The 26,442-nt window shown below is 35.5% G+C and overlaps 1 protein-coding gene across 6 annotated transcripts in view; it reads right to left on the bottom strand.

Moving 5' to 3' along the window:
* CTNNA2 (catenin alpha 2) overlaps positions 1-26,442 on the bottom strand; it is a 1,081,323-nt gene that overhangs the window by 839,275 nt on the left and 215,606 nt on the right. For all 6 annotated transcript variants that reach the window (XM_025994443.2, XM_072767039.1, XM_025994441.2 and 3 more), the window contains one exon: positions 10,804-10,999. In XM_025994443.2, the coding sequence (XP_025850228.1) occupies positions 10,804-10,999 (196 nt within the window). The remainder of the gene's footprint in view (positions 1-10,803; positions 11,000-26,442) is intronic.

Here is a 26,442-nt window from a genome sequence, read left to right as displayed (position 1 = left end):
AATCTTAGACTTAGTGATTCTCAAACTTTTTAAGCATAAGATTGGGATACTAGCTGGAGATACTCCTAGTGGTACCCCAGTTATACCGAATCTGGGTTTATGTCTAGGCTCAGGAATTTGAGTTTTTATAGACATCACCCCTCCTCACACAAGTGATTTTGAAATAAGTGGTCTGTGAACTTCGTTTTGAGAAACACTTGTGAAAGGAGCCTCTATAAAGAAGGAGAGGAGATGGCCATGTGAGGAACAGTGAGCAGCAATGGTGCATGGACAGAGCAGAGCATCCTCAGATGCTGACTCCACTGTACTGAGTCTGAGAATGAAGAGGTACTTCCCATTCCAACTTAAAGGTCTCCCCTTGCTTCATCTAATAATCATGAACTTTATTATATTACTTGATAATACCATTATTATTATTATTATTATTATTATTATTATTAAGAGAGAGTGAGAGAGGGAGTGAGTGTGTGAGCAGGGAGAGATGTAAAGGGAGATGGAGAGAGAGAATCTAAAGCAGGCTCCACACTCAGCATGGAGCCTGACATGGGCCTTGATGTCAGAACCCCAAGATCATGACCTAAGCCAAACTCAATAGTCAGTCACTTAACCCGTTGAGCCACTCAGGTGTCCTGATAATATTATTTTTTAAAATAATGGATCAGCAAAGTCCAAGCTCAAGGAAGCAAGACCCAGAGAGAAAGGAGTACTCCTTCTCTCTCTTCCTTAGGATTTGCTTCTTGAATATCCATTTTCTGTCCTAAAATTATCTTCTTCCCTGAAGGTACACCTCTTTAGTGGAGACCTGCTCCCCAGCCCTCCAACCACTTCTGTACAGAAGTGAAACCTCTACCATATGACCAATAGGATGAGATATTAGAACACAGTAACATACCACCCATACCAGGATAGTCAACCAGCAGTGAAGAGTCAGTGCACAGCACAGAAAAGCAAGTCCAATATCTCTAGGAGACCAAATATTCAGAGTACCAAGCGTAGAGGCATAAAGCAAAGGATATTTGGGACATACTCATCCTGAGAAAAAGGACAAGTAGAGGAGTAACAGAATCCTCAAAATACCCTCAGCTCTTCTCCTTAAAGTGCTGACCTCTGTGGATAGTGCTCCAAGAGAAAGAACATTCTCTTACAGATCCCCACACTGTGTGGATTTACAGATTAATAGCACAGGTGGAAGATAAGGGACAGGACTGTCTAACATTAGGAGCTTCTTGGCTAGGAAAATGACCTTGGCCCAGATCTTAGCTAGAGAGTTCACAGTTCATATCAACTAGAGTTTCTGTAGGACCAGCTTATTCCAATGTCACTCCCCAATAACAAAGTGCATTGGGAAAGAGATAGTCTAAGTCATCAGGAGACAAAATGTTTTGTCTCCTCAGAGATATGAGGCACACTTTTCTCTCTACCTTTACTACTTTTTATCAGTCTTGTTCTGTCTCAGTCCATTGTTCATCAGTTACTCAATAAATATATATTTTTAGAGACTGTATTTATTTGAGAGAGAGAGAGAAGCAGACTCCCCACTGATGGGCAGCTCAGTCTCAGGACCCTGAGATCATGACCTGAGTGAAGTCAGAAGTCTTATCTACTAAGCCAGGTGCTTCAGTTATTCAATAAATATTGATTGGGTTAAAAAAAAAAAAACCTAATGATGGAACTAGCTGATATCACCATATCATTTAACAGTTGAGATTATATACAAACAAACAAACTGTATGAGCAGTGAATGGTTTTTCCATCTCTAACTTAAAAAAAAAAAAAAAAAAAGATTCCATGAAGAAACTACCTTTTTAACTGTTCCTATTTGTCACTTCATTCCATGAGATCCCTCTTAAAGTTGGATGTGAGCCCTGTCTATACCCTGGCCTGGCATATCTTGGCTGGGTCATGTCTTAATTGTTTTTATTTTTTGTACCTTCCTAAACAGAGAGTAGACATCAGTGAACGTTGTTGACTGAAAATAGAAAATCCAAGCAACTGCTCCATGTTTCAAGAGAATGTGGAAATATAAAAATAGGATGGCATAGAAGCAAATGCTGTATTACCTATATAATGGAGATGCTTATTGGACAAATATGGCATAGAAGCAAATGCTGTATTACCTATATAATGGAGATGCTTATTGGACAAATATGAAGAAGACTGCCTATCACTCAAAGTGCAGCTTTTTGTATCTATTTCAAATCTAAGAAGATTCATAAAGGCAATATATGAGCATTCCATTGTAAACAGATGCTAGTACATACCAAATTAAAAAACTAAATTTAAAAATTCTTAGATACTTAAGCCTGTTATAAATTGGCCTTTTCCACTGCAGTAACAATCAGTTGTATTCAATAAATAAATCCCTTAAAAACATATGAAAGACCCACACAGATGCTAGTAACAGACATCTTTTTTTAAATCTACAATAGTGGTCAAATATTAGGTATATATGATCCATTAAAACCACATCCTCTTTGTTCATAATTTAAAATAAGTGAAATAGTTTCATCTAATCCAATAGTACATCTCCTCTCCTCTTTACCTGTTCTCTGGATAAAGAAATGTCCCTTCTGCATTATCTCATACAACCACCCTGAGTTTTTCCCCATTGTATCTACAATTGCTCTCACCAGTGGCTCCCTCTCTTGGTGTATGCTCTGAAACTTCTGATTTGGGCTCAACAGAATAAGCAAATAAGAAAACAATCATATTCTTTGCTTGCCTTTAATATTTTCTCCAATCCCTCTTCAATTTTTCTCCTTCCATACTGTGGCAATTTTTGGAATAATGCCATTCTATGAGCACCCTGGGTGGTCACTATGTCCAGGCTCCAGAAATGCATAAAATAATGATAACATATGGTCCTTCATTTGAGTACCAGACTATGCAGAAGCAAAAGTGTAATGATATATACAGTGCAATGATGATAATGAAGACTATGGTGAGCTTCCCTGCCTAAATCCATTACTTCACCATATACTCCATTACTTCAATTCCTGAAAATTTCAGGAATTTAAGGGCATGCCTCTCCTCTCTATTTCCTTTTTTTAAAGATTTTATTTATTTATTCATGAGAGACACACACAGAAAGAGAGGCAGAGTCATAGGCAAAGGGAGAAGCAGGCTCCATACAGGAAGCCCAATGTGGGACTTGATCCCCGGTCTCTGGGATTACGCCCTGAGCCAAAGGCAGACGCTTCACAGCTGAGCCACCCAGGCATCCCTCTCCTCTCTATTTCTATCCCACAATCTTAACTGAGCCTTTCACCCCAAATTAAACCTATCTCTCTATATTCTTTTCTTTATATCTATTGGCAAGTATCCAAAGAAAGGACTGTCTCTGAAAGCTTCATTTATCAACTCAAAAGATGTCCAAATTTCCCTATTTCTCCAAATTTCCATTCTCATAGCATTAACCATCTGCTAGGCAGTTCCACTCATTTATCAATGTTTACAATAAAATCAGTCATTCCTCCCCATCGTTAGATATCCCAGTTAAGTTGTCTAGGACCAAAAATTTAGAATAAATATTGACTCTTGTTTCTTCCTTTCAACAAAGGGCAAATCTTTTATTCTTTTTCACACTGCTTTATACAGAGTTTCTTATTTCTGTTATCGCCACATCCCAATCTTAGAACCTCAAAGTATTTTTGTTTTGTTTTCTCTGCAATATTACAATAACACATAAGCAACCCGAGTCCAATCTTTCTCTGATTTAGTCAATTTTTCATGAAGTTGCCAAAATAACTTTCTAAAATATCACTTAAATAGGTAGGAACCAATCAGCTAGCTTCCTTCTTTCTTTCCTATCTTCATTTCATCATGTTGTCTACACACAGCCTAGGTCCTAAACTTTTCCCACTGTGGTTCTTTCCTATAGTCTTTCTTTCTTTTTTTTTTTTTTAAAGATTTTATTCATTTATTTGAAAGAGAAGCAGCATGAGAGAGAGACAGAGACAGAGACAGAGACAGAGAAAAAGAGAGGGAGAGAGACAAAGAGAAAGAAAGAGAGAACATGCTGGGGGGAAGGGCAGAGGGAGAGGGAGAAACTGACTCCCTATTGACCAAGGAGCCCCAACCCAGGGCTCAATCCCAGGATCCTGAGATCATGACCTGAGCTGCAGGCAGACACTTAACTGACTAAGCCACTCAGGTGCTCCCCTTCCTATCATCTTTCCATATTTCTAACTATGCTTGAATATGAAACTTACCAAATCAAGGCTTTTCTATCCATTCCCCAATTATCAATGCCATTCTTATCTCTTTGCCTTTAAAACTCAGGTTACTTAAGCCTGAAATGCTTACTCCACATCCTTGACAGATTTTTTTTTAAGATTTTATTTATTTATTCATGAGAGACACAGAGAGAGAGGCAGAGACACAGGCAGAGGGAGAAGCAGGCTCTATGCAGGGAGCCCAATGTGGGACTCAATGTGGGATGACCCCGGCCAAAGGTGGTGCTAAACTGCTGAGCCACCCAGGCTGCCTTCCCTGACAGATTTTTAATCCATGCTCAGCTTATACTTTGCTTCTTGCTAATTCCAACTTCATACCTTTTTTTTTTTCAAGAGCAATTTAAATATTAACTGTCCTGTAGATTTGGTTCCTTAGTATATACTTAAAGCATATTCTTAGAGTGCCTACAGAAGGTCAGGCATTATAAGACATCATTTAGCACAGAACAGATCTATCCACAACATATTAAATAGACTATCAGGCTGTTTCTCCTATGTAAATCTCACCTCTAACTCTATGTAAACTGCAAGCTCATAGGCCTTCTAAAATGAGTGACTGCCATCTGCTGCCTAATGTGAAACACTAGCTGACTAATAGGGATTGATGAGTCATCCAAGTGGAGATAATGGGCAAGAAGTAGATTAATTACCTGGGAAACTTTGAAAACCTTGATGCCTGGGTCCTACTCCACTGTTTCTAACTTAATTGATATGGCTACCAACTTATCAAGGGTTTCAAAAGCTTCCCAGGCGATATTGATTTCACCGAAATTTAAGAACCCCAGCCTAGTCCATAGTTCAGAAAGAATTTCCAATACAGGAAGCTCTTCATCGTAAATGTTAAAAATGTTTTGGGATTCTGTGTCGTAAGCTTTGTTTGGTCCAGAGCTTCAATATAAAGACAAGATTGGAATACCTCCCTTTGCATTGATTAGGAGCTTTTCTATGTATGGTTCACTGGCTGCACAACTATTAAATCACAGCTTTCTGGGACCACACACAACTACCATCAACTCCAAGCCTCACTGAGCTACCCAGTTCTCTTTTGGGAGACTACCAGATGCTGATTCAGCTCTCTAGCATCCTGCTTGGAAAGCCCAGGACTGCTCAGTGCTAAGAAAGAGAGCTATTGCCATAGGTAGTACAGATTGATGGATAAATTATAATTAATAAATATTCTCTCACATCTATATAACATTTAATGTTTTTATAATTCATTTTGTGACTTCATTATATAAAACAATCCAGTGAGCAAAATGCAACAATTTTTGTCTGTATTTGAAAAATGGAGAAGTTGAGGCCTCAATTGTTAAGTGATTTAGTTTAAATCATGTAGTTTTTGGCTAATGTAACATAAGAAATCATATATCTTAATTTAACCAAATTTCTGGTGCTCCTTTGACTTGTAAGCCTGCTTTGCTGGCATGCAAGTCTCCTTCCCCTGAAAATCACCTGCCATGTGCTACAGCAACCACGCTAGGTCCGTTAGGAGGAGAGAAATACATATACGTCATTGTTCTTATTCTGAGGCAGTTTAAACTTAATTTAGGAATACAATACACATTTATGTAATTACTTTTACTTTAGCTATGATAAGACACACACACACACACACACACACACACACACATGCACACCCCTGATCAAATATTCCATCTTTACCTAAGTCTAAAATATCAGAGTTCTAAATTTTGAGTACAGTGATTTATCTTCTTTACGTATATTTTGATGATTTATTTTTGTTACTTGTTTTTAACAGAAATTCTATCATAATTATACTCAAATACTTCTTTTTGTGGGGTAGATAAAACTACAGGAAATTTTTCTACTAGATTATTCTAGGGTAATATATTGTTACCCCTCATACTGAGCACTTTTAAGAATCTAGCATACAGCTTAGGTTTATTTTTATTTTATTTTATTTATCTTTTTTTTAAAGATTTTATTCATTCATTCATGAGAGACACAGAGAGAGAGAGGCAGAGACACAGGCAGAGGGAGAAGCAGGCTCCATGCAGGGAACCTGATGTGGGACTCGATCCTGGGTCCCCAGGATCATGCCCTGGGCTGAAGGTGGCACTAAATTGCTGAACCACCCAGGCTGCCCTACAGCTTAGGTTTAAAAGAGAATACATTTTTCTTTCTTTCTTTTTTTTTTTTTTTAAGATTTTATCTATTTATTCATGAGAGACACAGAAAGAGATAGAGAGACAGAGAAGCAGGCTCCATGCAGGGAGCCTGATGTGGGACTTGACTCCCGGACTCCAGGATCACACCCCAGGCTGAAGGCAGACACCAAACCGCTGAGCCACCCAGGGACCCCCTGAGAATACATTTTTCTAATGATAAAGAAATTCAAACAACACTAAGTCTAGCCTAGAAACAATAATGGTGTAAAAAGTTCTTATATAATCTTGTCTTACATATTACAGTTATTACAATTATGAATGTTGTGAAATTAAAAAAAATAAGAAATGGTGTGTACTAAAAATCTGAAAATGGAGATGCACAAAATTAAAACTCCTGGCATTAACTTGTGCTATAATTTTTTTTTAAGTGGCAAAAATTCTGATCATTAGATTTTAAAATATAAAAACAACTCAATAGTAGAAGACCACTTCTTATAGATTTAGTTCTAAATTACACATCATCTTATAAGTGAGTACATACAGATACTAGGGCCACTTTATAGGAGGATATTAGTTCTCGATGTCAGCATTCCCATAATCTCTGAATATCATCTTACATATAAAAACATAGATTTCTTTTTTAAAATTTTATTTTTTTTTAAGATTTTATTTATTTATTCATGACAGACAGAGAGAGAGAGGCAGAGACACAGGCAGAGGGAGAAGAAGGCTCCACAAAAAGTCTGATGTGGGACTCGATCCCAGAACTCCAGGATCACACCCTGAGCTGAAGGCAGACACTCAACCACTGAGCCACTCTGGTGTCCCAAGAACGTAGATTTCTATGACACAAGGAAAGATACTAAGTTTCAAAGTTTCTAATAACTAAATAGTCCTGTTCTAATCCTTGAGTGTTGCCCCCGATCTTCCTATATCTCTCTGAAAATCAACTCAGGCTCTCACTGTGAATAAAATCTGGGTGAATAAAATGGGGGGCCAACAGGAAAATGGGGCAAAACTGGATGGGCTAGACAGGTTATATACTAAGTACTGAGAAGGGGCAGAGAGTAGACAGGAGAGCCCATGAGCATAGATGTGGAAGGAGAGCCTGAGGACTTTGTTGCCAGGGACTAGAGGTATCTCTCCCATATGACAGGGATCTGAACCCTATTTGAGAGTGAGAGATATTTGACAAGAGAAACAGAAAGAAAATTTCTAAATCTTTTCCCTGTAAAATGTTTGTTCTTTTGCAGACTATAGCAATGTTTCCTTACATGTGACACGGTTCAGCAAAAGGGGTATGTGGTAATTGAGCTTTTAAACAGTTAACACATAGGCATCATTTCTGGTGCATAATTTTTATATAATGAGAAGTGTATAATATAGAGAAAGTTTAAAATATTCTCTGTAAGACTGATCTCTGTAAGATGTTCTAAACTAGCATCTTAAAAAAAATCTCACTCTCATATCCCCTAGACAGGCTGGTCAAGAACCATATTGGTTATTATATCGTGTCCAAAAAAATAGCATTCCTTATATAAGCTTTGAGAAAACTGAAATATTAATTTCTACAGAATGTGTGAAAACCAAATTGCAAGGAAAAAATAAGGGAAAGCTAAAAGATCGTTGAAAACCTAAAAGGAAAAATATATTACCATAAAAGATAAATGCTTTGAGAAAGTATCCTAGGGACCTATCAAAACCCTCTCCATTGGGGACAGATTGACTATCTTGAATGTGTTGATGGTTTTACAGTGTATACATTTGCCAAAGCTTATAAAATTGTTCACTTTAAATGTGTGCAATTTATTATATAGCAGTCAATCTAAAAACGAAAGAAAGAAAAAAAAAAAACTATCCAGGCTATATATGCATGAAAACAGTGTGCATTTGCAATTCAGAAGGAATGCCAGTCTTCAACAGCACTTGACAATTGGGAAGCTTTCATGTTTTTAAAACACATATACAAATATACTCCATGTACATTAGATGAAGTACATAAAATTTAGCATTTCAAATTACATAACAATTTATATTAGTGTAATGTAAATGAAATTAACTTTCAGGGGAGAGAAAATGGGGAAGAAGATGGCAGCACAAATAATAGTGGCTCTTGGTGTAGAAGGAGGATTGATATTTCTAGGGACTAAACAGCCATCTGTGAATTTAGAAAGTGGTATATTTGCTAGAAGAAAAAGCAGAGAACAGAAGAACATTTATTGATCTATTGCTTCATTTATTCAACACTCATTAGTCTTAGGACTGCTAAGATTGTGGATCAGCAAAAGAGACATGGTTTGGTCTCTATCTTTATTAATTTATAGTGTGGCAGGATAGAAAGTTACCAATCAGGTTACCCCACAAATATTAAACTCTCCTGTGCAAAGTGATAAGGGGAAAAAGCCATGAAAAGTATGACAAGAGTGTCAGGAACGGTTTCCCTGGGAAGGTTTTCTCTTGAGCTGGGATGTGCAGAATGAGTCATCCTTAATTATGTAAAAGAAGACAGCATTTACTAAAGCACAGGGGCAGGTAAAACATGATACTTTTGAATAATTAAGACAGGAACTGATCCACTTAAAAGATGTTTTGAGGTTAAAAATCTATGGGATTTCATAATAGACTGTATTTGGAAGGAGAGAAAAATAATGATACTGAGATTTCTCCATTGTGCAAATGGATACATATGCGTGGCTTTTACTGAGATAGGAAATGCAGGAGGGAGGTCAGGCCAGGGGATAATCTGTTCTGATTTCATGGTGCTTAGTATTTTCAACTGAAAATTCTGAATAGAACTCCACAACGAAATTAAAAACTTCTGTGTATCAAAGAACACAATCAACAGAGGGAAAAGGAAACCTACAGAAAGGGAGAACATGTTTGCAAAACAGTATCGTATAAGGGGTTCATATCTAAGATATATAAAGAATGCTCACAAATGAACAACACAACCTGATTTAAAAATGGGCAAAGGGGGAATCCCTGGGTGACTCAGCAGTCAGGTGCCTGCCTTCGGCCCAGGGCGTGATCCTGGAAACCCGGGATCGAGTCCCGCATCTGGCTCCCTGCATGGAGCCTACTTCTCCCTCTGCCTATGTCTCTGCCTCTCTCTCTCTCTCTCTCTCTCTCTCTGTGTGTGTGTGTGTGTGTCTCATGAATAAATAAATAAAATCTTTAAAAAAATGGGCAAAGGACATAGATACACATTTCTCCAAAGAAGATATACAAATGGCCAACAAGCATATGAAAACAAAGTCAATATAACGAGTCCTCAGAGAACTGCTAATCAAAAGCACAATGAGCTATCACACCCATTATGATGACTATGATAAAAAAAGAAAACAAGTGTTGCCAAGGACATGGATAAATTGTAACCATCGTGCACTGTTGGTAAAAGTGTAAAATGGTACGGTTGCGATGGAAAATAGTACGGAGGCTCCTTCAAAAACTAAAATTAGAATTACCATATAAACTAGAAATTCCACCTTTGGGTATAGACCCAAAGGAACTGAAATAGAAATATTTGTATATTTATGATCATAGCATAATTATTCACCATAGCCAAAAGGTGGAAGAAACACAAATGTCTATCAATGGATGAAGGGATAAAGATATGTGGTATATACACACACTAGAATATTTTCAGTCCTAAAAATGAAGGAAATTCTGACCCATGTTCCACCACGTATGAAACATGAGAACATGACACTAAGTGAAATGAGCCAGTCACAAAGAAATACTACATGATCCCACTTACATAAGGTATCTAGAGTAAATTCATAGAAAAGAAAAGTAGAACAATGGTTGCCACTGGCTAGGGCAGTGGGAAAATGAGGAATTGTTATTTTGTAGGTATAGAGTTTCAGAATTACAAGATGAAAAAGTTCTGGAGATTGTCTACTCAACAGTGTGAATATACTTTACTGAATTATACACTTAAAAAAGGTTAAAATGGTACATTTTATGAGTATTTTACCACAATTAAAAATTTTAAATATGCTGAAAACTTGCATTATGGCTAACTAGCTAATAACATAACTGATTGATCATAGATAGCTAATTGCTTTATAGTCATCTCTTCCTTCATCTTTAAAACCCTAAGTGTTTGGTGACTCTGTAAGTATAAGGTATTCTCATCCTCTCCTCCCTAGAGCCTCAGTTTGACACAGAAGTCTGCAGTCATCAATCAAGAGAAAACAACTTGAAAATTTGAAACTAACAGCAGACATGAAACTTTTGTGGTTGCACTATGCTGCCACAAGTAAAAATATCTCTATTTGTCTATGCACTTAATTCCAGCAAATGTTAAAAATGGCAAGTGCAGATAGTGAGGAAAAACATAAGACTACTCCTTTGAGCAAATATGCATTGATTCTAGAGACAAATCCATTGTTTGCACATCAATATACATTCCTCTTGAACAATATTATTCTTCTTACCTTGTTTGCGTACATCCTCTACCGCAGCGACCAATTCTTCTTTGAGATCTTGACTCTCTTTAGCGATCTGTTCTCCCTTATCCAGGAAGTTCTGAGTGGCTTGCTCTACAGATGCTGCCAGGACATGGGCCTTCTTTGACCTCCCTTTCTTTTTACCAGATGGGCCTTTGTTGCTGGTGTTGACAAGGGTCGTCACCTTAAATATGAAAGAAAACCTGTCAAAGTAATCTGCACAACTGTCTAGGAAAACACATATTATCATCTCCACATTTTAAAATAGCCCTTGTGAAAAAAATAAAAAATAAAAAATAAAAAAAAAATAAAATAGCCCTTGTTTATTAAATCATGAACACATGTCACATAACCTAATCTTAAGGAAAATGGAGAATTATACAAATTCGTGAGTCTGTAAAAAGCTGTTTATTTCCTAGAAGGAAAAAAAAACATACGTGAATAAGTTGGAAAAGCAGACCCACTAGGAGCTTAGTTTCCAGTTCACTGGAGGTTGTGCATTCACAGATTGACAAGAAAGTGCACACTGGAGGAGTCAGTTTCAGGGAGGCAAGAAAAGGAAAGCCAATGCAGAATTGCCTCTGAGCAGTGACTCAGGAAAACCAACACCCAGTCCTGAGTCCCCAGGGTCAGGGCAGAGATGAAAGAACAGTTAATAAAGGGTGGGCCATCAATAAATACCCATTACTTACAGGTCACTTCGCAAGGACTTCTGAAGGGCTTTGCTATTTCTGATTTCATCTTACACAAACAGAATGGTAAATTTGATCTGAGGAAACCAAATGATTCAGTCTCAACATTTGGTTAACCAGCTAAAATTTCCAGACTTGAAATTAGATTTTCATTGTCACTCCTTTTCCAAGTATCATAATTTGTATACATATCCCCACTGCCAAACTTCTTTTAGCACTATAATTAGAACTATTTAATTTGCTAACAAAGCTGTTAGTATCTTTTAAACAACTTATCTCCTATAGATTTCTGATCCTTTATCTTCTACCAGTGAGAATTTTGGGAATGAAATGAAAAAAACGGGTTTCATATTCTGTTCAGCAAAAGTTGTGAGCATTCGTGGCCTTCGTGTTTTTTTTTTTTTATCAACTTCATAAGAATATGGGCGCTGTGGTTTATGTTCACTGACATTTGCTCTTGTTAGTAGACTCAGTTTATGAGTCTACTCAGTTAGTAGACTCATTTGCTCAGTTAGTAGACTCAGTCAGTTTATAAGGAAAGAGATAACACCAGAAGGAAAAAAATATTGAATAAATGCTAACTCAATGATGAATACAAGCAGAATCAGTACTTCAGAGGAGGTGAATGTAACACTAGGAGCTGTCATACTCAGCTCTCTTTTGATTGCTAAATAACTGGATACAGTGAATTAGAGAGAGACTATAAGGACATTTAAGTACAAACACTAGAGAAAAAAAGAAAGGTAACATCATCAAGAATAAGTCTGTCAGAAAATGATAGCTGTAAAATGTGTATGTAGCCCATAACACATTACAGTCTTTTCAGTTCCAGCCAAAATGAGGCAGCCATCAGAAGAAGACAGCCTGACATGAAAGTTACTTTCTAAAGGTACAACAGGGTTCTCCTTAAGAAGGATATACTCTAACACATTAGCACACTACTCTTCCAGGAACCTAAACTCCTCCAAACAGCCAATACCTGGAAATAAGCACAAAAGCGCCCTAAGCAAATACTGCAAACACCACAAATATCTGATTTATGCTAGGCTCATTATAAGAAGAAAATATTCTTATTCTCACTGATAACTCATTTATTCTCATTTTATCTAAATATTAAAATTCTGAGAAATTTTGTGATGTAACCTTTTTAGTCTTCTCAAATTAGAAACAACAGTGAGGGAAAGGAGCTGATAACTTCAGGTATAATGACAATGGGGGGAGTAGAAGCTGATGGTAAATCTATCAAAATGGTGAAGTGTCTATATCATCCATTCATTTTCTGTAAAGGTAAACAAATTCCAATTATTCTGTTATCTTATGCTGCATTACTGTATAAACATAGTTTAGGTATGCTCATAATAACAAGTTAGTATAAAGTGTTACTTATATGGAAAAAAAAAAACAAAACATGGCATATTGCAGGAACTTCCTAAGAAAAATATGATTACTTTCAAATGAAGCAAATCAATTCAGTCCTCTTTTAGTAATAGCTCTCATGTACTCATAAGTGGAAGACCATAATGAGATGAAAGAGAAAAATAGAAGGGAAGTGATAAGGCTCCATAAATGCTCCTGTCTTAATCAGTTTGGAATAAAGAAACAATTGTCAACTCTCCCCATTGTTATGCAGTGTTTTATTAGAGGACAAGGTCAACAAACTGGATTAAAAATAAGAGACACAAATGTTAGAAAGGCAAACTGTAAATTATGGTATTATCCATACAGAATATGACTGTATCAATAAAATGTAAAAGAATTCAAAGAGAGACTACTAGAATTATTATAGGAGCTATGGACAGACTGGCTAAATACTAGATAAACAATAAAAAAATTAATATAAAGCACTAACCAGTAAAAACAACGTAGTTTTAGGGGCACCTGCATGGGTGAGTAGGTGAAGTGTCTGACTATTGGGTTCAGATCAAGTCATGGTCTCATGGGTGGTGGGATCAAGCCCTGCCTTGGTCTTCACACTCACCGGGGAGACTGATTAAAGATTCCCTTCCTCTGATCCTCCCCCACACTTGCACGCACATTCTCTCTCTCTCTCTCTCTCTCTCTCTTAAATAAATAAATAAATAAATAAATAAATAAATCTTTTTTTAAAATGTAGTTTTAAATATCCTATTCACAATAACCACAAACTGATATTATCAGAGATAAGCATAACACAAAATATACATGGAGAAAAGGTAAAAATTTTAATGAAGAACATAAAAGGTAGCTTGAATCATAGCAAGGCATACCATATTCTTGGATGGGAAGACAAAACTGTTAAGATGTCATCTCTTCCCATATTATTCTAACAGATAGTTATACAGTAAATCAGCAAGAAAGCCAAGACCATTTCTCTTCATTCAGTTGATTTCCCTTTCCAGCTGCAAACTTAAAAGGCTTTTAGTAAATTAGAGAATGGTCATTTAGGGTGTGGATATGCAGAACTCTTTTCCTGCTCACTTTTTGGCCCTTGTATCAGATGTTTTAGATGGAAACAATGAAAGTAGTTTAGGTCTAATAGTACATGAGAAGGTTGAGGTTATTCTTTTAAGGATTAAACTATCTTGGGAATTCTCAGTCTAGCCATACTATGCAACCCTCCTATTCAATCCCACTCTCCTGCTAGATGATCACCCTCTCCTATCCCCCAGTAAGAACATTTTCCTTTTTTCCCACTTGAAGCTGTCATTTTCACCTTGATATTATATACTCTCATTCTTCTTGACCTATACTTACATTTACACTTAAAATTGTGAAAGTTAAAGACCATCCACATTGTTTCTATTCTGGTATTTTACAGATGAAGAAATTAGGGTTAGAGATGCATCATAGGTAGAAAAAAATAATTTCCTTAAATTCACATGTGCCTGATACTGTATCGTTAGAACTTTAGAACTCAGTAGTTTCTTCTGGTTTTACCATCTAACTGAATGAGAAGCTGTTAAAGGATAAAATAATTTTAAATATATTTATTCTTCATATTTGTCTCAAGCTGAATAAACATATCAGGGCTTTTTGTATCAGTTTAGTGTAAAGGATGGACAAAATTTACTGTAACTAACAAAATGATAGAGCTGAGGGTTTCCATAAAATGGTATTCTTCTACAAGTAAAATGAAGAATACAGGAATCTGTTGCTAAGTCAGTAATAACTGAGATATACTAAAGAACAAGAATCAGAGTTTTTTTAATGAAGACAACCACTATTTAGTCTCACAGTTACATCTATCAACTCTCCAGTAAATTAAGGAATATCCAAACTATCAATGCTAGCCAATAGTGCAGGTGGCTTCAATGTAAGAATGTAAAGGAATCCATGACTGGATGCCTTGGAGAAGTCACAGCAACAGAGACACATTCTGATCAAAATGTGGTAGCCACAGAGGCAGCTCAGTGACTTCTGAGGCTACAGGAATCTGTGCCTAAGGTGTGCCTAAGGTTTGATATCCAGAATGACACTAGGTCTTGGGTAGACAGTAGTTATAGACTATTAAGTATCGAGGGCAGTCTTTTAAGAGATGGTTATTCTGTGAAAGTTCCTGGTTGAATGTTATGCCTCATCCTATCCCAACCAAGCACTCTCTGATGCCCACATCAACTTCCACCCAACCTAGAGTCATGTAAGATCCAAATCTCTTCTTTATTAACAATTTGTGAGTACATCTTTTTGGCAGTAGGGAGAAGAAAAGAAAGAGGAGAAGAGAGGAGAGGAGAAGAGAGAAGACGAGGGGATGGGAGAGGAGGGGAGAGGAGGGGAGGGCAAAGGAGAAAAGGGGGGGCAGATAAAGATCTGCCCAGAAACAGGCTAGGAGTAATAACATGAATATTGAAATATGTAGAATTGGAATGATGTTTCCAAGGCAGTAAGGAGACCAGACCTACTTGGAAAAAATAATATATATATGAATAATATAGGAAGTAAAGCTAGATAGGTGTGGTGGAACAAACTTTGATGAAAGCCAAGCCAAAGAGTTTAGATCTTATTAGTCACTGCAAATTTTTTGAGCATATATTTAGTGTACATTTTTTCTTTCCTTTCATTTCTCAGCCTACTAAATTTTGCTTTTACCTATACCTCCTGTAGCAAAGTACTCTTAAACTGATCTCTTGTTAAAGTAATCAATAGGTTGCCAAAATCTAATTATTTTTATCACATCATACCACTCTGCCACATTTAGTGCTATTGACTCAATTTTCCTTCCTTCTGGAAATGTCTCTTGACTAATTCTTTTAGCAATAATCTTCTCCAAAATCCTGTAGGTTTAAAAAAGGACATTATCATCAAACTTCGCTCTGCACGTATCTTCATCTCCCTCCTTCCTACGCTAGGAAAGTCATTCTGCTACCACCACTCCTTTAACTGGTCTTCTAAAACCTGTTTCATTAACTAGGCCAACTTCTCTCTAAATCTTTTACATGCGCCTTTCTGTAGGCTCTTCAACCTTAGCCTAGAAGGATACTCACTCTTCTCTAGTTGTACCTCCAATGTTTTCTCAATGCCTACTCCTCTCATTAGAAAAGAAATCCTTCAGCTCATAGATAAGGGTATAGTGGTTAAAGGCCCTAGAACCTTGACACAATGATGGTCCCACTGGAACCCGGCCAATGGAAAACATTGGCAATAGCCAGAGGATGGGCACCATTGTTTTCAGATGTACTGATGTTATGATCTGAGTATAAAACCATGAGAACCAGGTTGTATAGACTGGTGAATCTAATGATAGAGACAGGCTAATCATTTAATGTCCTAAAAGTAGACCCTCCATTCCTCCATAATAGCAATAATGCAGTGGCCAATATAATTTCATTCTTTACTTGCAATACATTATATTGTAAGACAATTTGTTTGTCTGACCATGTATCTTCATGATCTCTACTTGATCAGTTCTCTGCTTCCATGATCTAAAAGCTCAATAGAACAATAAGCAATACTAAGGGCACCAAGACACTTTGTTTCAGCAACTCTGTCACATCTGCCAAGAACCAGCAACAGAGTAGTTTGTCTCAGCCTTACCCACAGGGCAGTCAACTGAAAGTGAGCTCTAGAGACATCACTGCCACCTGAGGATAGTTAGAATGCAGAATTTTAGGCTCCACTTCAGAGCTACTAAAAGAGAATGTGCATTTTAACAAGATCCCTAGGTAATTTATATGCACATTAAAATCTGAAAAGCATTGAATTTTAGGACTTGATAATTCTCAGACTTGATCGTGCCTGAAAATTACCAATATACCTGATAAAAGGTAAATTTACAGATCTTACAGTGTTTCTGCTTAGCTAGGTCTGGGCTAGGGAATTTTGCATTTATTACACAAAATTATTATATATATATATATATATAAAATATCCTTACTTTTAGAAACAGTAGTCTAGTTGAAACAAAACAAAAGAAAAAAGTGAGAGCAAAGAAGCAATGGTTTCTAAGAGGTGAACTCTTTCTCCTATTTTGGGTGCCATGGCATAGCACAAGTCCTCAAAAACAGCTTATTGATGAACTGATCAACTGACTCATGGCTGGAAGGCAATCTCCTTTATTGCACAATCACAAAAAACTTGGAAAAGAAAGATTATACACACGTGAATACTATGAATCCAACAATCATTGGAGCTCTCTAGAAAAACACAATAAAATTGAAACAATAACGAAATAAAAATGGCAACATAAACATTTTTTGCTGGATTCATGCACTGTGCAGAGGTGAGTAGTAGGTCTTTGTGAATTCTTCCATTGCATCTCTCAGGAATACTTCATTCATCATATTTTCTCAGCTATAGTAAGAGATGGCTGTGATGACTGCTGTAGCTTAAAAAAAGCAAGAGCTTGGTGAGGCAAAATATTTGAAAACAAAATTATCAAAAACAAGTTATTTATTCCAGGAGCAACTGAAAATAAATGAAAAATTCTTGAAAGAAGAAAACTTATCTAACTTAGGAAAAAGTTAAATGTTCAAATAGTAGTATATTTGATAACATGGAGCTTCTCAGAGAAAGCCTACATCAGCTTTTAAGAACTGCCAACTGGTCAAAATGCCATATCCCTTGAATTATTTCTTGATAACTAGGTTTATTCATTTAATAATTATAGAGTAAGCATAAATATGGCTTATGGTTTTCCTTACAAAACATATTAAATATATAATATATATTACATATTATATATATATAGATATATATTTATATGCTTACTATGTGGCATACTCTATTAGAAGTTTTATTTCCTACCATAGAATCTCTACAACACTTAAGGTATATGGATGTTGTTTGTACACATTGGACAGAAAAGGAGCCCAGGAGGTGAGACTAGTTCCAGAGGAAACGACTTTGATAATACAGATTTACTGTAACTTCATAATAACTGAAGCAAGATCTCCATGTGTTAGAAACTATTACACTAGAAATCTTGGTTGAACTGGTATTTCTTACCCAACACAACTCCACACTCTATTTTAGACAAAAATAATTAAATCATAAAATGCACAATTATTGATAATTCCACAGCTTCAAAAGTCAGAATCAGAAATGATAATCTTTTAACAATACACTAGCATTTATGGGGGGATAAAATAGAGAATTATTCTCTTTGTCTTTGAAATTTCCTCACAGTATCTAAGATTGACAATGCAGAATTCAGATGCATGTTCCTTGATACTGAGACTGGACACAAGTATTCTTAAACTTTAAAGATAAGGATTTAATTATTTAATCTGAAATAGACCTGAACTATACTATTAGTTCTTTCTATAGAGAAAGCCTATATATAACATATTCCACTTAAATTAATGTTTTTTGTAAACTCCTAACTTTATTCTTTTTGAGAGAGAGAGACCAAGAGAGAGCAAGAGAGAGCAAGCATGAATGTGTAGCAGGGGAGGGGCAGATGGAAAGGGAGAAAGAGAATCTCAAGCAGGTTCCATTCCCAGCGTGTAGTGTGATGCAGGGCTTGATCTCACAACCCTGAAATCCACGCTGAGCCAAATCAACAGTCAGACGCTTGACCAACTGAACCACCCAGTTGCCCCGACTTATCCTCAACTTCTAAATAAAACTACAAGGCAAATCTTCTCAGTTGCTTTTTTACACATTTCCCAAATACTTAATTTTGAAGTATGATACCAAAAAGTAGAATTCAGAAATTAACCCTAAAATAGATATTCTATAATAGGATGATAGGTATTTTTAGGACCGAGATATACATATATTAAAATTTTTCTAGGATTAAGTGGCTGCAATTTATGAAGACGTACAATTGAGTAGTGGATTATCCATTCATTTTATAGGTAAGAAGAACTTATTTCCTAGAAAGTATCTCTGTAAGCCAAAGTGAATAGGATAGCCTTCTCTTTAGATACATGTTCTCCATAAGAAATTCAATTTTCTTTCAAGGATGTTAAGCTAACATTTTCCCCCGCTCTCTATTAAGGCATGCTCTTTCATATTAAGTAGGAGCCCAGAGGAGCTCCATTTCTCATAACCTCTGGGGAGTATGGTCTAGATTCAGTGGCTTCTAAAAACTTGTCTAGAGAAACAGCATTTAGCTTTCTTGAAGGAAGTTTTGTCCATTCTCTCTCCACCAATAATAAAATCACAAGCACTCTAAATTAAAGCAGAAAAGCAAAGAGAGAAGTGGTATTATACTGGAGACTGGTAGAAATGTCTTTACTGCCTTAGGGTGATATCACTTACCTCAAAGGAGGGATACTACCACAAAGAGTTTTAAGAAATCACTGTGTATACAGCGGTTTTATATATATATATATATATATATATATATATATATATATATATATATATATATAAAATTCTTCATACTGTACAGAGAATTTCTGTATGACTTTAGTACCAAGAATATTGCAGTTTCTCCTTACAAACTGGTTTGACTTCATGTTATGGATGTTGATTGCATACTAAATTAATGCTTCGTTTTTTCATTGACTTCAAAAAGTTTAACATAAATTTGTGGTCCCTGCTAGAAGGCATATGATTTGATAATTACTATCACTGTATTAGTCTCAATCTTTGCTCTTACTTATATCTCCCTTGCTTTTCTAAAAAAAATCACTTTTCTTTAAGGCAGATTGGCCTTCTATTACTTTACATACTTTAAAGTCTTCTTATATTTTTGCTTAAAGATTGTAGTCTGTCGATTCTAAGGTATGCCTTTTTGCTCATGCTTTTCTATATCTGAAATAAGGATGCGTCCTACAATCTATGTCATTTAAAAGATATAACTGATAGTATTTTGTATTTTTCTTAGTGACATTTAAATATATATCTTTTAATTTATGGCATCTTAGATTTGATAAAACATGATAAATCAAATACTCACAAGATAAAATTTGTTTAAAGGATCTACTGACAACCCAGGTTTTTGTAGAATCTGCACAATTATTTTTTTTCTACAACTTTCAGTGTATATTTACAGCCAATAAAAAATGAAGTTCAAAATTAAGACAAATAATGCCAGACATTCACTTAAAGAGCATCCCTTAGAGTTGGGGATTTTAAGTGAGTGAGAAGGTATTTTTGTTTTAAAGAGTCCTAAATGTTTTAACCATCCTTGCCCATCTGAGGAAATCCCATGCTGTTTTGAATGTCACTAAAAATAAAAGAATGATTAAACTATGTCCATGATTCACTACTCTGCATTTACAAAGGCTAAAATAAAATGAAACAAAACACAACTAGACTGTTCTAAGCGTAGAAACAAATCTGAAACCCAAAATAAACAAAATTTTTTTTTTCAGTAAATCCTCTGTTAGCTAATGGATTCAGCTGACCAAAACATCCATTCTCTCTAAATCCACCAAGTCTTTTTACTGTAGTTTTTGATTGACAAAGGCACTTGATTCTGGGGCATTGGGTGGCTCAGTTGTTTAAGCATCCAATTCTTGGTTTTGGCCCAGGTCATGACCTCATGGGTCCTGGATTGAGCCCCATGTCAGGATGCCCACTCATCAGGGAGTATGCTGAAGATTCTCTCCCTCTTCTCCTTCCTGCCCCCTCTCTAAAATAAATAAAATAAATCTTTAAAAAAAAGGCATTTGATTACATATTTTCCTTCTTTATTTAAGATTAGTAGATTCTAATAATGTACATACTCTACAGGGAATAATGGACAATCAGTGGGATGCAAGAAAAGTATCAGAATTCTATATTTTTTTATCTAAAATATTTAAAAACCTAAGTCAGATTAACATTTCATATAAGGACTTACACTGTCACAACCTCCCCACCCATACATCAGATGGTCTTGAGCCACATATGGGCTACATGAGAGAAGGGTGGGTGTTCACAAATCCAAAGAATTGGCAGTAGTGACCTTACACTTTAAAGTATACCTGGTTAAGTGGATTTGAGAATTATATTCACTGATTTTCAGACACACACGCACATATACACACATACAAACATTCACAAAATGGACCTGAGACTTAAAAAGATTCTTGCAAAGAAACCAGAGCTTAGGGCAGCCCGGGTGGCTCAGCGGTTTAGCACTGCCTTTAGCCCAGGGTCTGATTCTGGAGACCCAGGATCCAGTCCCATGTCAGGCTCCCTGCATGGAGCCTGCTTCTCCCTCTGCCTGTGTCTCTGCTTCTCTCTCTCTCTCTTTATGTGTGTCTCATGAATAAATAGAATCTTTAAAAAAAAGAAAGAAAGAAACCAGAGCTTGAAGATAATACTAAAAATGCAAGCCTGAGTGAGCCATAAGAAAATACAGAGCTGACCCTTCTCCTACCTTAATACTGGCTCTTTGTCAGCTACATATGAGGCTTAATAAAGAACAATCTCATCAGAGCTGCAAGTTGAATTTTGTATTTATATTCAGCATTACTAATGATGAATCTTATCCCAGTTTCCTTGAGATTTTAGCTAATAATGGTCTAAAGATACTATGATTTGCAAAACTTTAGAAAAGTTAAGCCTACAGAATATTTAGCCATTTTAGTTATATATTATATATTTGCTTTTAGTGAGAAGTAATTTTGTAATTATTTTTTATTATGTTTAATGGAGAAGACTACTGGGTGCTACCAAACCTATTTTTCCCCCCTCTGGTCACAAGATAACACTATTTCACAGTTTCCCTCGGAGTTGATATGATCAGTTGAATTCAGCCAACAGAATATGAGAATCAGTGGTGTGTGCTCTTCTCAATCTGCTCCATTAAATTTCTCCTCCATATTTATTCTTTCAACTCCACAACTTCGCAAACCAGGTTTTGCAGAAGATGAAGCCACAAGATGAAAGGAACCAAAGTATCTAAAGTTTCCCTAAGAAGAGAGTGACCCATGAATCAGAAAGGCTCACTTGGATATTATGTAACTAGGTGAAAACTTCTATTATGTTGAGTCTCTGACATATTGAAGTTTATCTATTATAGTAGCTAATATTAACTGCATCACTGTATTATCTATAGTTAAAATATTTTTAGACTTTACATCATTATTTTTAAATATCTATTATTTATGTATATTTTATAATATATTTAACATGTTAGCTTAGGAATGCATGATTATTTAGAAAAACAAATAACATACACTATACATATATGCATACACAGATAACATACAAAGACGCATACAAAGATATTTTACTGGTTTTGGATATTAAATTTTTTTAAGATTTTATTTATTCATGAGAGACACAGAGAGAGAGAGAGAGAGAGAGAGAGAGAGGCAGAGACACAGGCAGAGAGAGAAGCAGGCCCGATGTGGGATTCGATCCCGGGTCTCCAGGATCGCGCCCTGGGCCAAAGGTAGGCGCCAAACCGCTGCACCACCCAGGGATCCCAGTTTTGGATATTATTATAACATTTGGTAGATAAAACTTTGGGTGACAGTCTTCTGCTTTTCATGCAGTTTTTTTACATACTTCTTTCTATGAATTGTGGAATACAAATTCTCATTTTCTATATGAGAAAATTTAAAAGAGCCAAGTTCTTTTTCTTCTACAGTTCTAAGACATCACTCTTCATAACAGTTCAATGACCTAGGAATAATGTGATTGCCACTTAGTGGTATATTTTTTACAGCAGAAAACAAACAATATAGAGATTAAAATCACAAATCTAAAGTTTTTCAACTCAGCTTACATAGTTTTTCTCAGGCTTAAATCCAACTAATAAGTCAAATAATTAGTAAATATGAAATTTCAAGGAAGTTAGTTAATGCCTTTAAAAAACTGTGACATTAGCATAGATATTGTCAAATAAGTCTATAGATATAGGTACATATAATCATTAGTTATGTAACCTACTATGTTTACAAAGACTCTCCTTAAATGCTGCTTGTTGACTTTACAACTTTTGCTCTCACCTGATTTAAGGAGGAGACAGGTATGATTCTGTTACCTGAGAGAACTTCATCTGAATATTTTTTAGCTCTTAAAGAAATAAACTGTTTTTGATGGTGAATAACTGGAATAAATTTACAAGACAAATATTTTTCCTCCTCTTTTTCAATTTGAAATCACTTCAAGGAATTATTGTCAAATGCTTGAAGATATCCTAAATGCCAGGATATTTCCCTCAATGTTTCCTGCCCCAATGCACGTCACTGACTATCGGCCAGATTTTCTACATACTAAATTTTTTTACCAAGCTCCCGCAAATGACGCATCTTCTATTTCTGTCACTCACAAGCATCTTAAATTATCTCTTCTTCAAACCAAAATGATAAGTAAAACTCATGGTATAACTGAACACACAACACTCTCGCACAGACAGAACTGGTGATTAGACACAGCTACTACACCTCCCACTGTCTCTGAACCTGCACTTACTGGCTTTTTGAGAGAGTATCAATCAGCTGGAATACTAGGTACAGAAAAACACATTAATGAGTTTAAGGAATCAGAAAAACATATTCGGAAACAGATCAAGCAGGCACAGAAACCATTCGGGATGACAAGAAAGATAACAGGACTCCAGGGCTTGAGACTTCTAATAAGGAAGTCTAAAAGCATCAACGAAATCAAAGTTGCAACACAGGTGATTTGATTACTTTGTTAGCATTCTCTCTCTCTCTCTCTCTTTTAAGATTTTATTTATTTATTCATGAGATACGGAGAGAGAGGAAGAGACAGACAGAGAGAGAGAGAGAGAGAGAGAAAGAGGCAGAGACACAGGCAGAGGGAGAAGCAGACTCCATGCAGGGAGCCTGATGTGGGACTGGATCCTGGAACTCCGGTTCACACCCTGAGCTGAAGGCAGATGCTCAAATGCTGAGCCACCCAGGCGTCCCCATTCTCTGTCTATTCTTATTTCATTTGCTAAAGTTAATATTTATTCCTGAAGCAACTTTCAAAATTAATAATACCAAAACAAAGAAATCTTGCAGTAACCTAAAAAACTGAAAAAACAAAAACAAAAACAAAAAAGAACAACCCACCAAATTCTAACATGGACTATGAGATTTTAGCATAAATCTTGTGGATCCTCAGTTAACAATAAGAGGAGAATCAAATGATTAGGCTATTTAGAAGCAATCATACATGGTATTAAGTTCTTTATTTTCACCTGCTACTTTAAATATACTTAACGAAATTTCTCCAGCAAGAAAGTAGGGGAAGAAACTTCATAATATGAAATAAAAATGATTTGTACATTTTCTCAAACTTTTTGTAGTAGCCATTAAATTTACTCTCTCTTTCTTCCTCTCTTTATCTTATCACACACTCGCAGAAAAAAAAAATATGGGCCAGAATTCCTAATATGCTACCTTGACTTTTATAAGTTTTATCATGTGACATATATTTTTAAAATACTCTGTCAAATTCCAAATCTTGGTAACTTTAGTATATTTAAAACATAAATTTCAAGCCATTTTTTCTAAGTATTGATAAGGAGCTTCAGATTCTGGGTAAACCAAAAAATATAATAATTGGAATCAATACTAAAATGAAAAAAATATACAAGGCATTAAGTTTTCTTGGAACAGAACATTACTAAACTCATACAAAGGGAACTATACATGCAAGCCACTGGGGGATATATTTAGCATAAAATCTACTGAGTTCTAGGGAAAAAAACAAACCTGTTTCCCCACTGGCATATTAAAAGTTTCTTCCCAAAACAAAAAACAAAGTAATCCCGCCAAAATCTCATTTTTTTTCTGTTGTTGATTGGTTTCTAGAATCAAATCATGATTAGTAATGCAACCTTGTTCTTCACAGAACCCTAAATTTGTACTCTCTAGATGTGTCCAGCTTATTACCCACATAGCAAATGTCAGTGAAAATGAGGAAAGTATCATCCTTATGATTCAGAAAAGGACACTGAAGTACTGAGAAGTGTGCCTGCCAGAGGTTATAAAGCCCATTGAAGAATAATAATTCCGGCTTTAATTTGTCTGACACAAGCAGTTATTTCCTCTAAAATAATGCTCAACACATATTTGCCTCATTTTATATGCAGTATAAATTTCTAAAAACAAAATCCACTGTATTTAATAGCTGGAAAATAAATGTGACTACACAATTTCATTATGGTATGCATGGCATACCTTTTTAAAAATGCTTTCTGGATTTTCAAAGAATTATATCATCTAATGGCATATTTTTTTTTTATTTGCACAGTTAAGTATTTATTATTATTCTCCCATTAAACTAAAAATCACTGGAGAAATGCCAATGGCTTGAAAAAAAAAAGCCACATTGACATTTTTACTGCAGGGTTATTGCTTTATGGGTAGAATGCCAGCCTTCCACTTGAATGCACTACCATATTATCTAGCTACATTTCTTAAGCATCACTTCTAAAAGGCTTGAAGATTCTAGGGAATTGTTGATTAAATACAGGGGAAAATGAGCAAGATGTAATTATCTTGTCCAAGATTCTTCTTGTAAACTTTTATTTGGACAATTCATGAAAAAAGAAAGCAGCTCATTTCTCTTTAAAAACTGTATTAGCATTTTTGAAATTGCAATATGGGTTCTAGATGACTAGTACTACAGTAATATTGCAGAATGAAATGTCATCAAAAGGCAGTGGTATGGAGTAGTGGAAAGAATACATCTTTGGGAACCTGTCATCTCTTATTTGGGTGAGAAATCATTGAATCTAAGACTCAGTTTCCTATTTTTAAAATTGAAGGTAATAATATACACCTTATATGAATGCAATGAGAATTATATATGGTAGTTTATTTAAGGTACTTAGCTCAGTAACAAAGGAGATGCTCCAAAAAATAATAGTGAACACAACCATGAGGAGAAAGTCTTGGACAGGATGTCAGAATACTTGAACGTAAGCCCCAGACAAATCACTTATTAGTTTGTAATATTGAGGTCAATTGATTTCTTTGGACCTCTTTTTGTTTAGCTGTAAATTAAAAATTATCCCTAAATTATTTTAAACTCTTACATTCTATATGCTAATTAAATAGAGTTCTTAACTTGTGGTCCATGATGATTAGCTTTATGCATAAATGTTTGAAGTGTATTCCCTGTATCTATGACATAGACTAAATAAATGGGAGAATACTAATTTAATATTAATGCTGATCCTCAGGTGACCACTCCAGTCTTTTAGTCAAGTATTTTATGAAATTTCTCATAATTTTCCTTAATTATGCACCTTAATTTCTCATAATATGTTTTTATAAACTTCCAAATTGAATATACCTGCATAGTACCATCAACTGAGTTTCAGTCATTTTTTTCACTTTTAGCAATACAAAATTCACATTTTTCTTCACTTTTTTAACAGTGTAGAGAATATTTCAACAATTTTTTAAAATATTTACATTTCAAAAAATTATATATTTAGCAATGTGCTAGTGATTTTGCTGATCCAGAATATTTTAAGCAGGTGTTTAATTGAACTAATTAAGCGACATGTAGTCACTTCCGGTTTTCCACTTGCTCTGTGAATGTAGATTAGCAACACAACTGATTGCCTAATCAGACTATTTAAAATTAACTTACTTTTTTAGCCAAA

This window comes from Vulpes vulpes, chromosome 8 (genome assembly GCF_048418805.1).
Source record: "Vulpes vulpes isolate BD-2025 chromosome 8, VulVul3, whole genome shotgun sequence".
Classification (NCBI taxonomy): domain Eukaryota; kingdom Metazoa; phylum Chordata; class Mammalia; order Carnivora; family Canidae; genus Vulpes; species Vulpes vulpes.
Note: the sequence above shows the minus strand (reverse complement) of the source record. Positions and strands in the feature narration are given on the sequence as shown.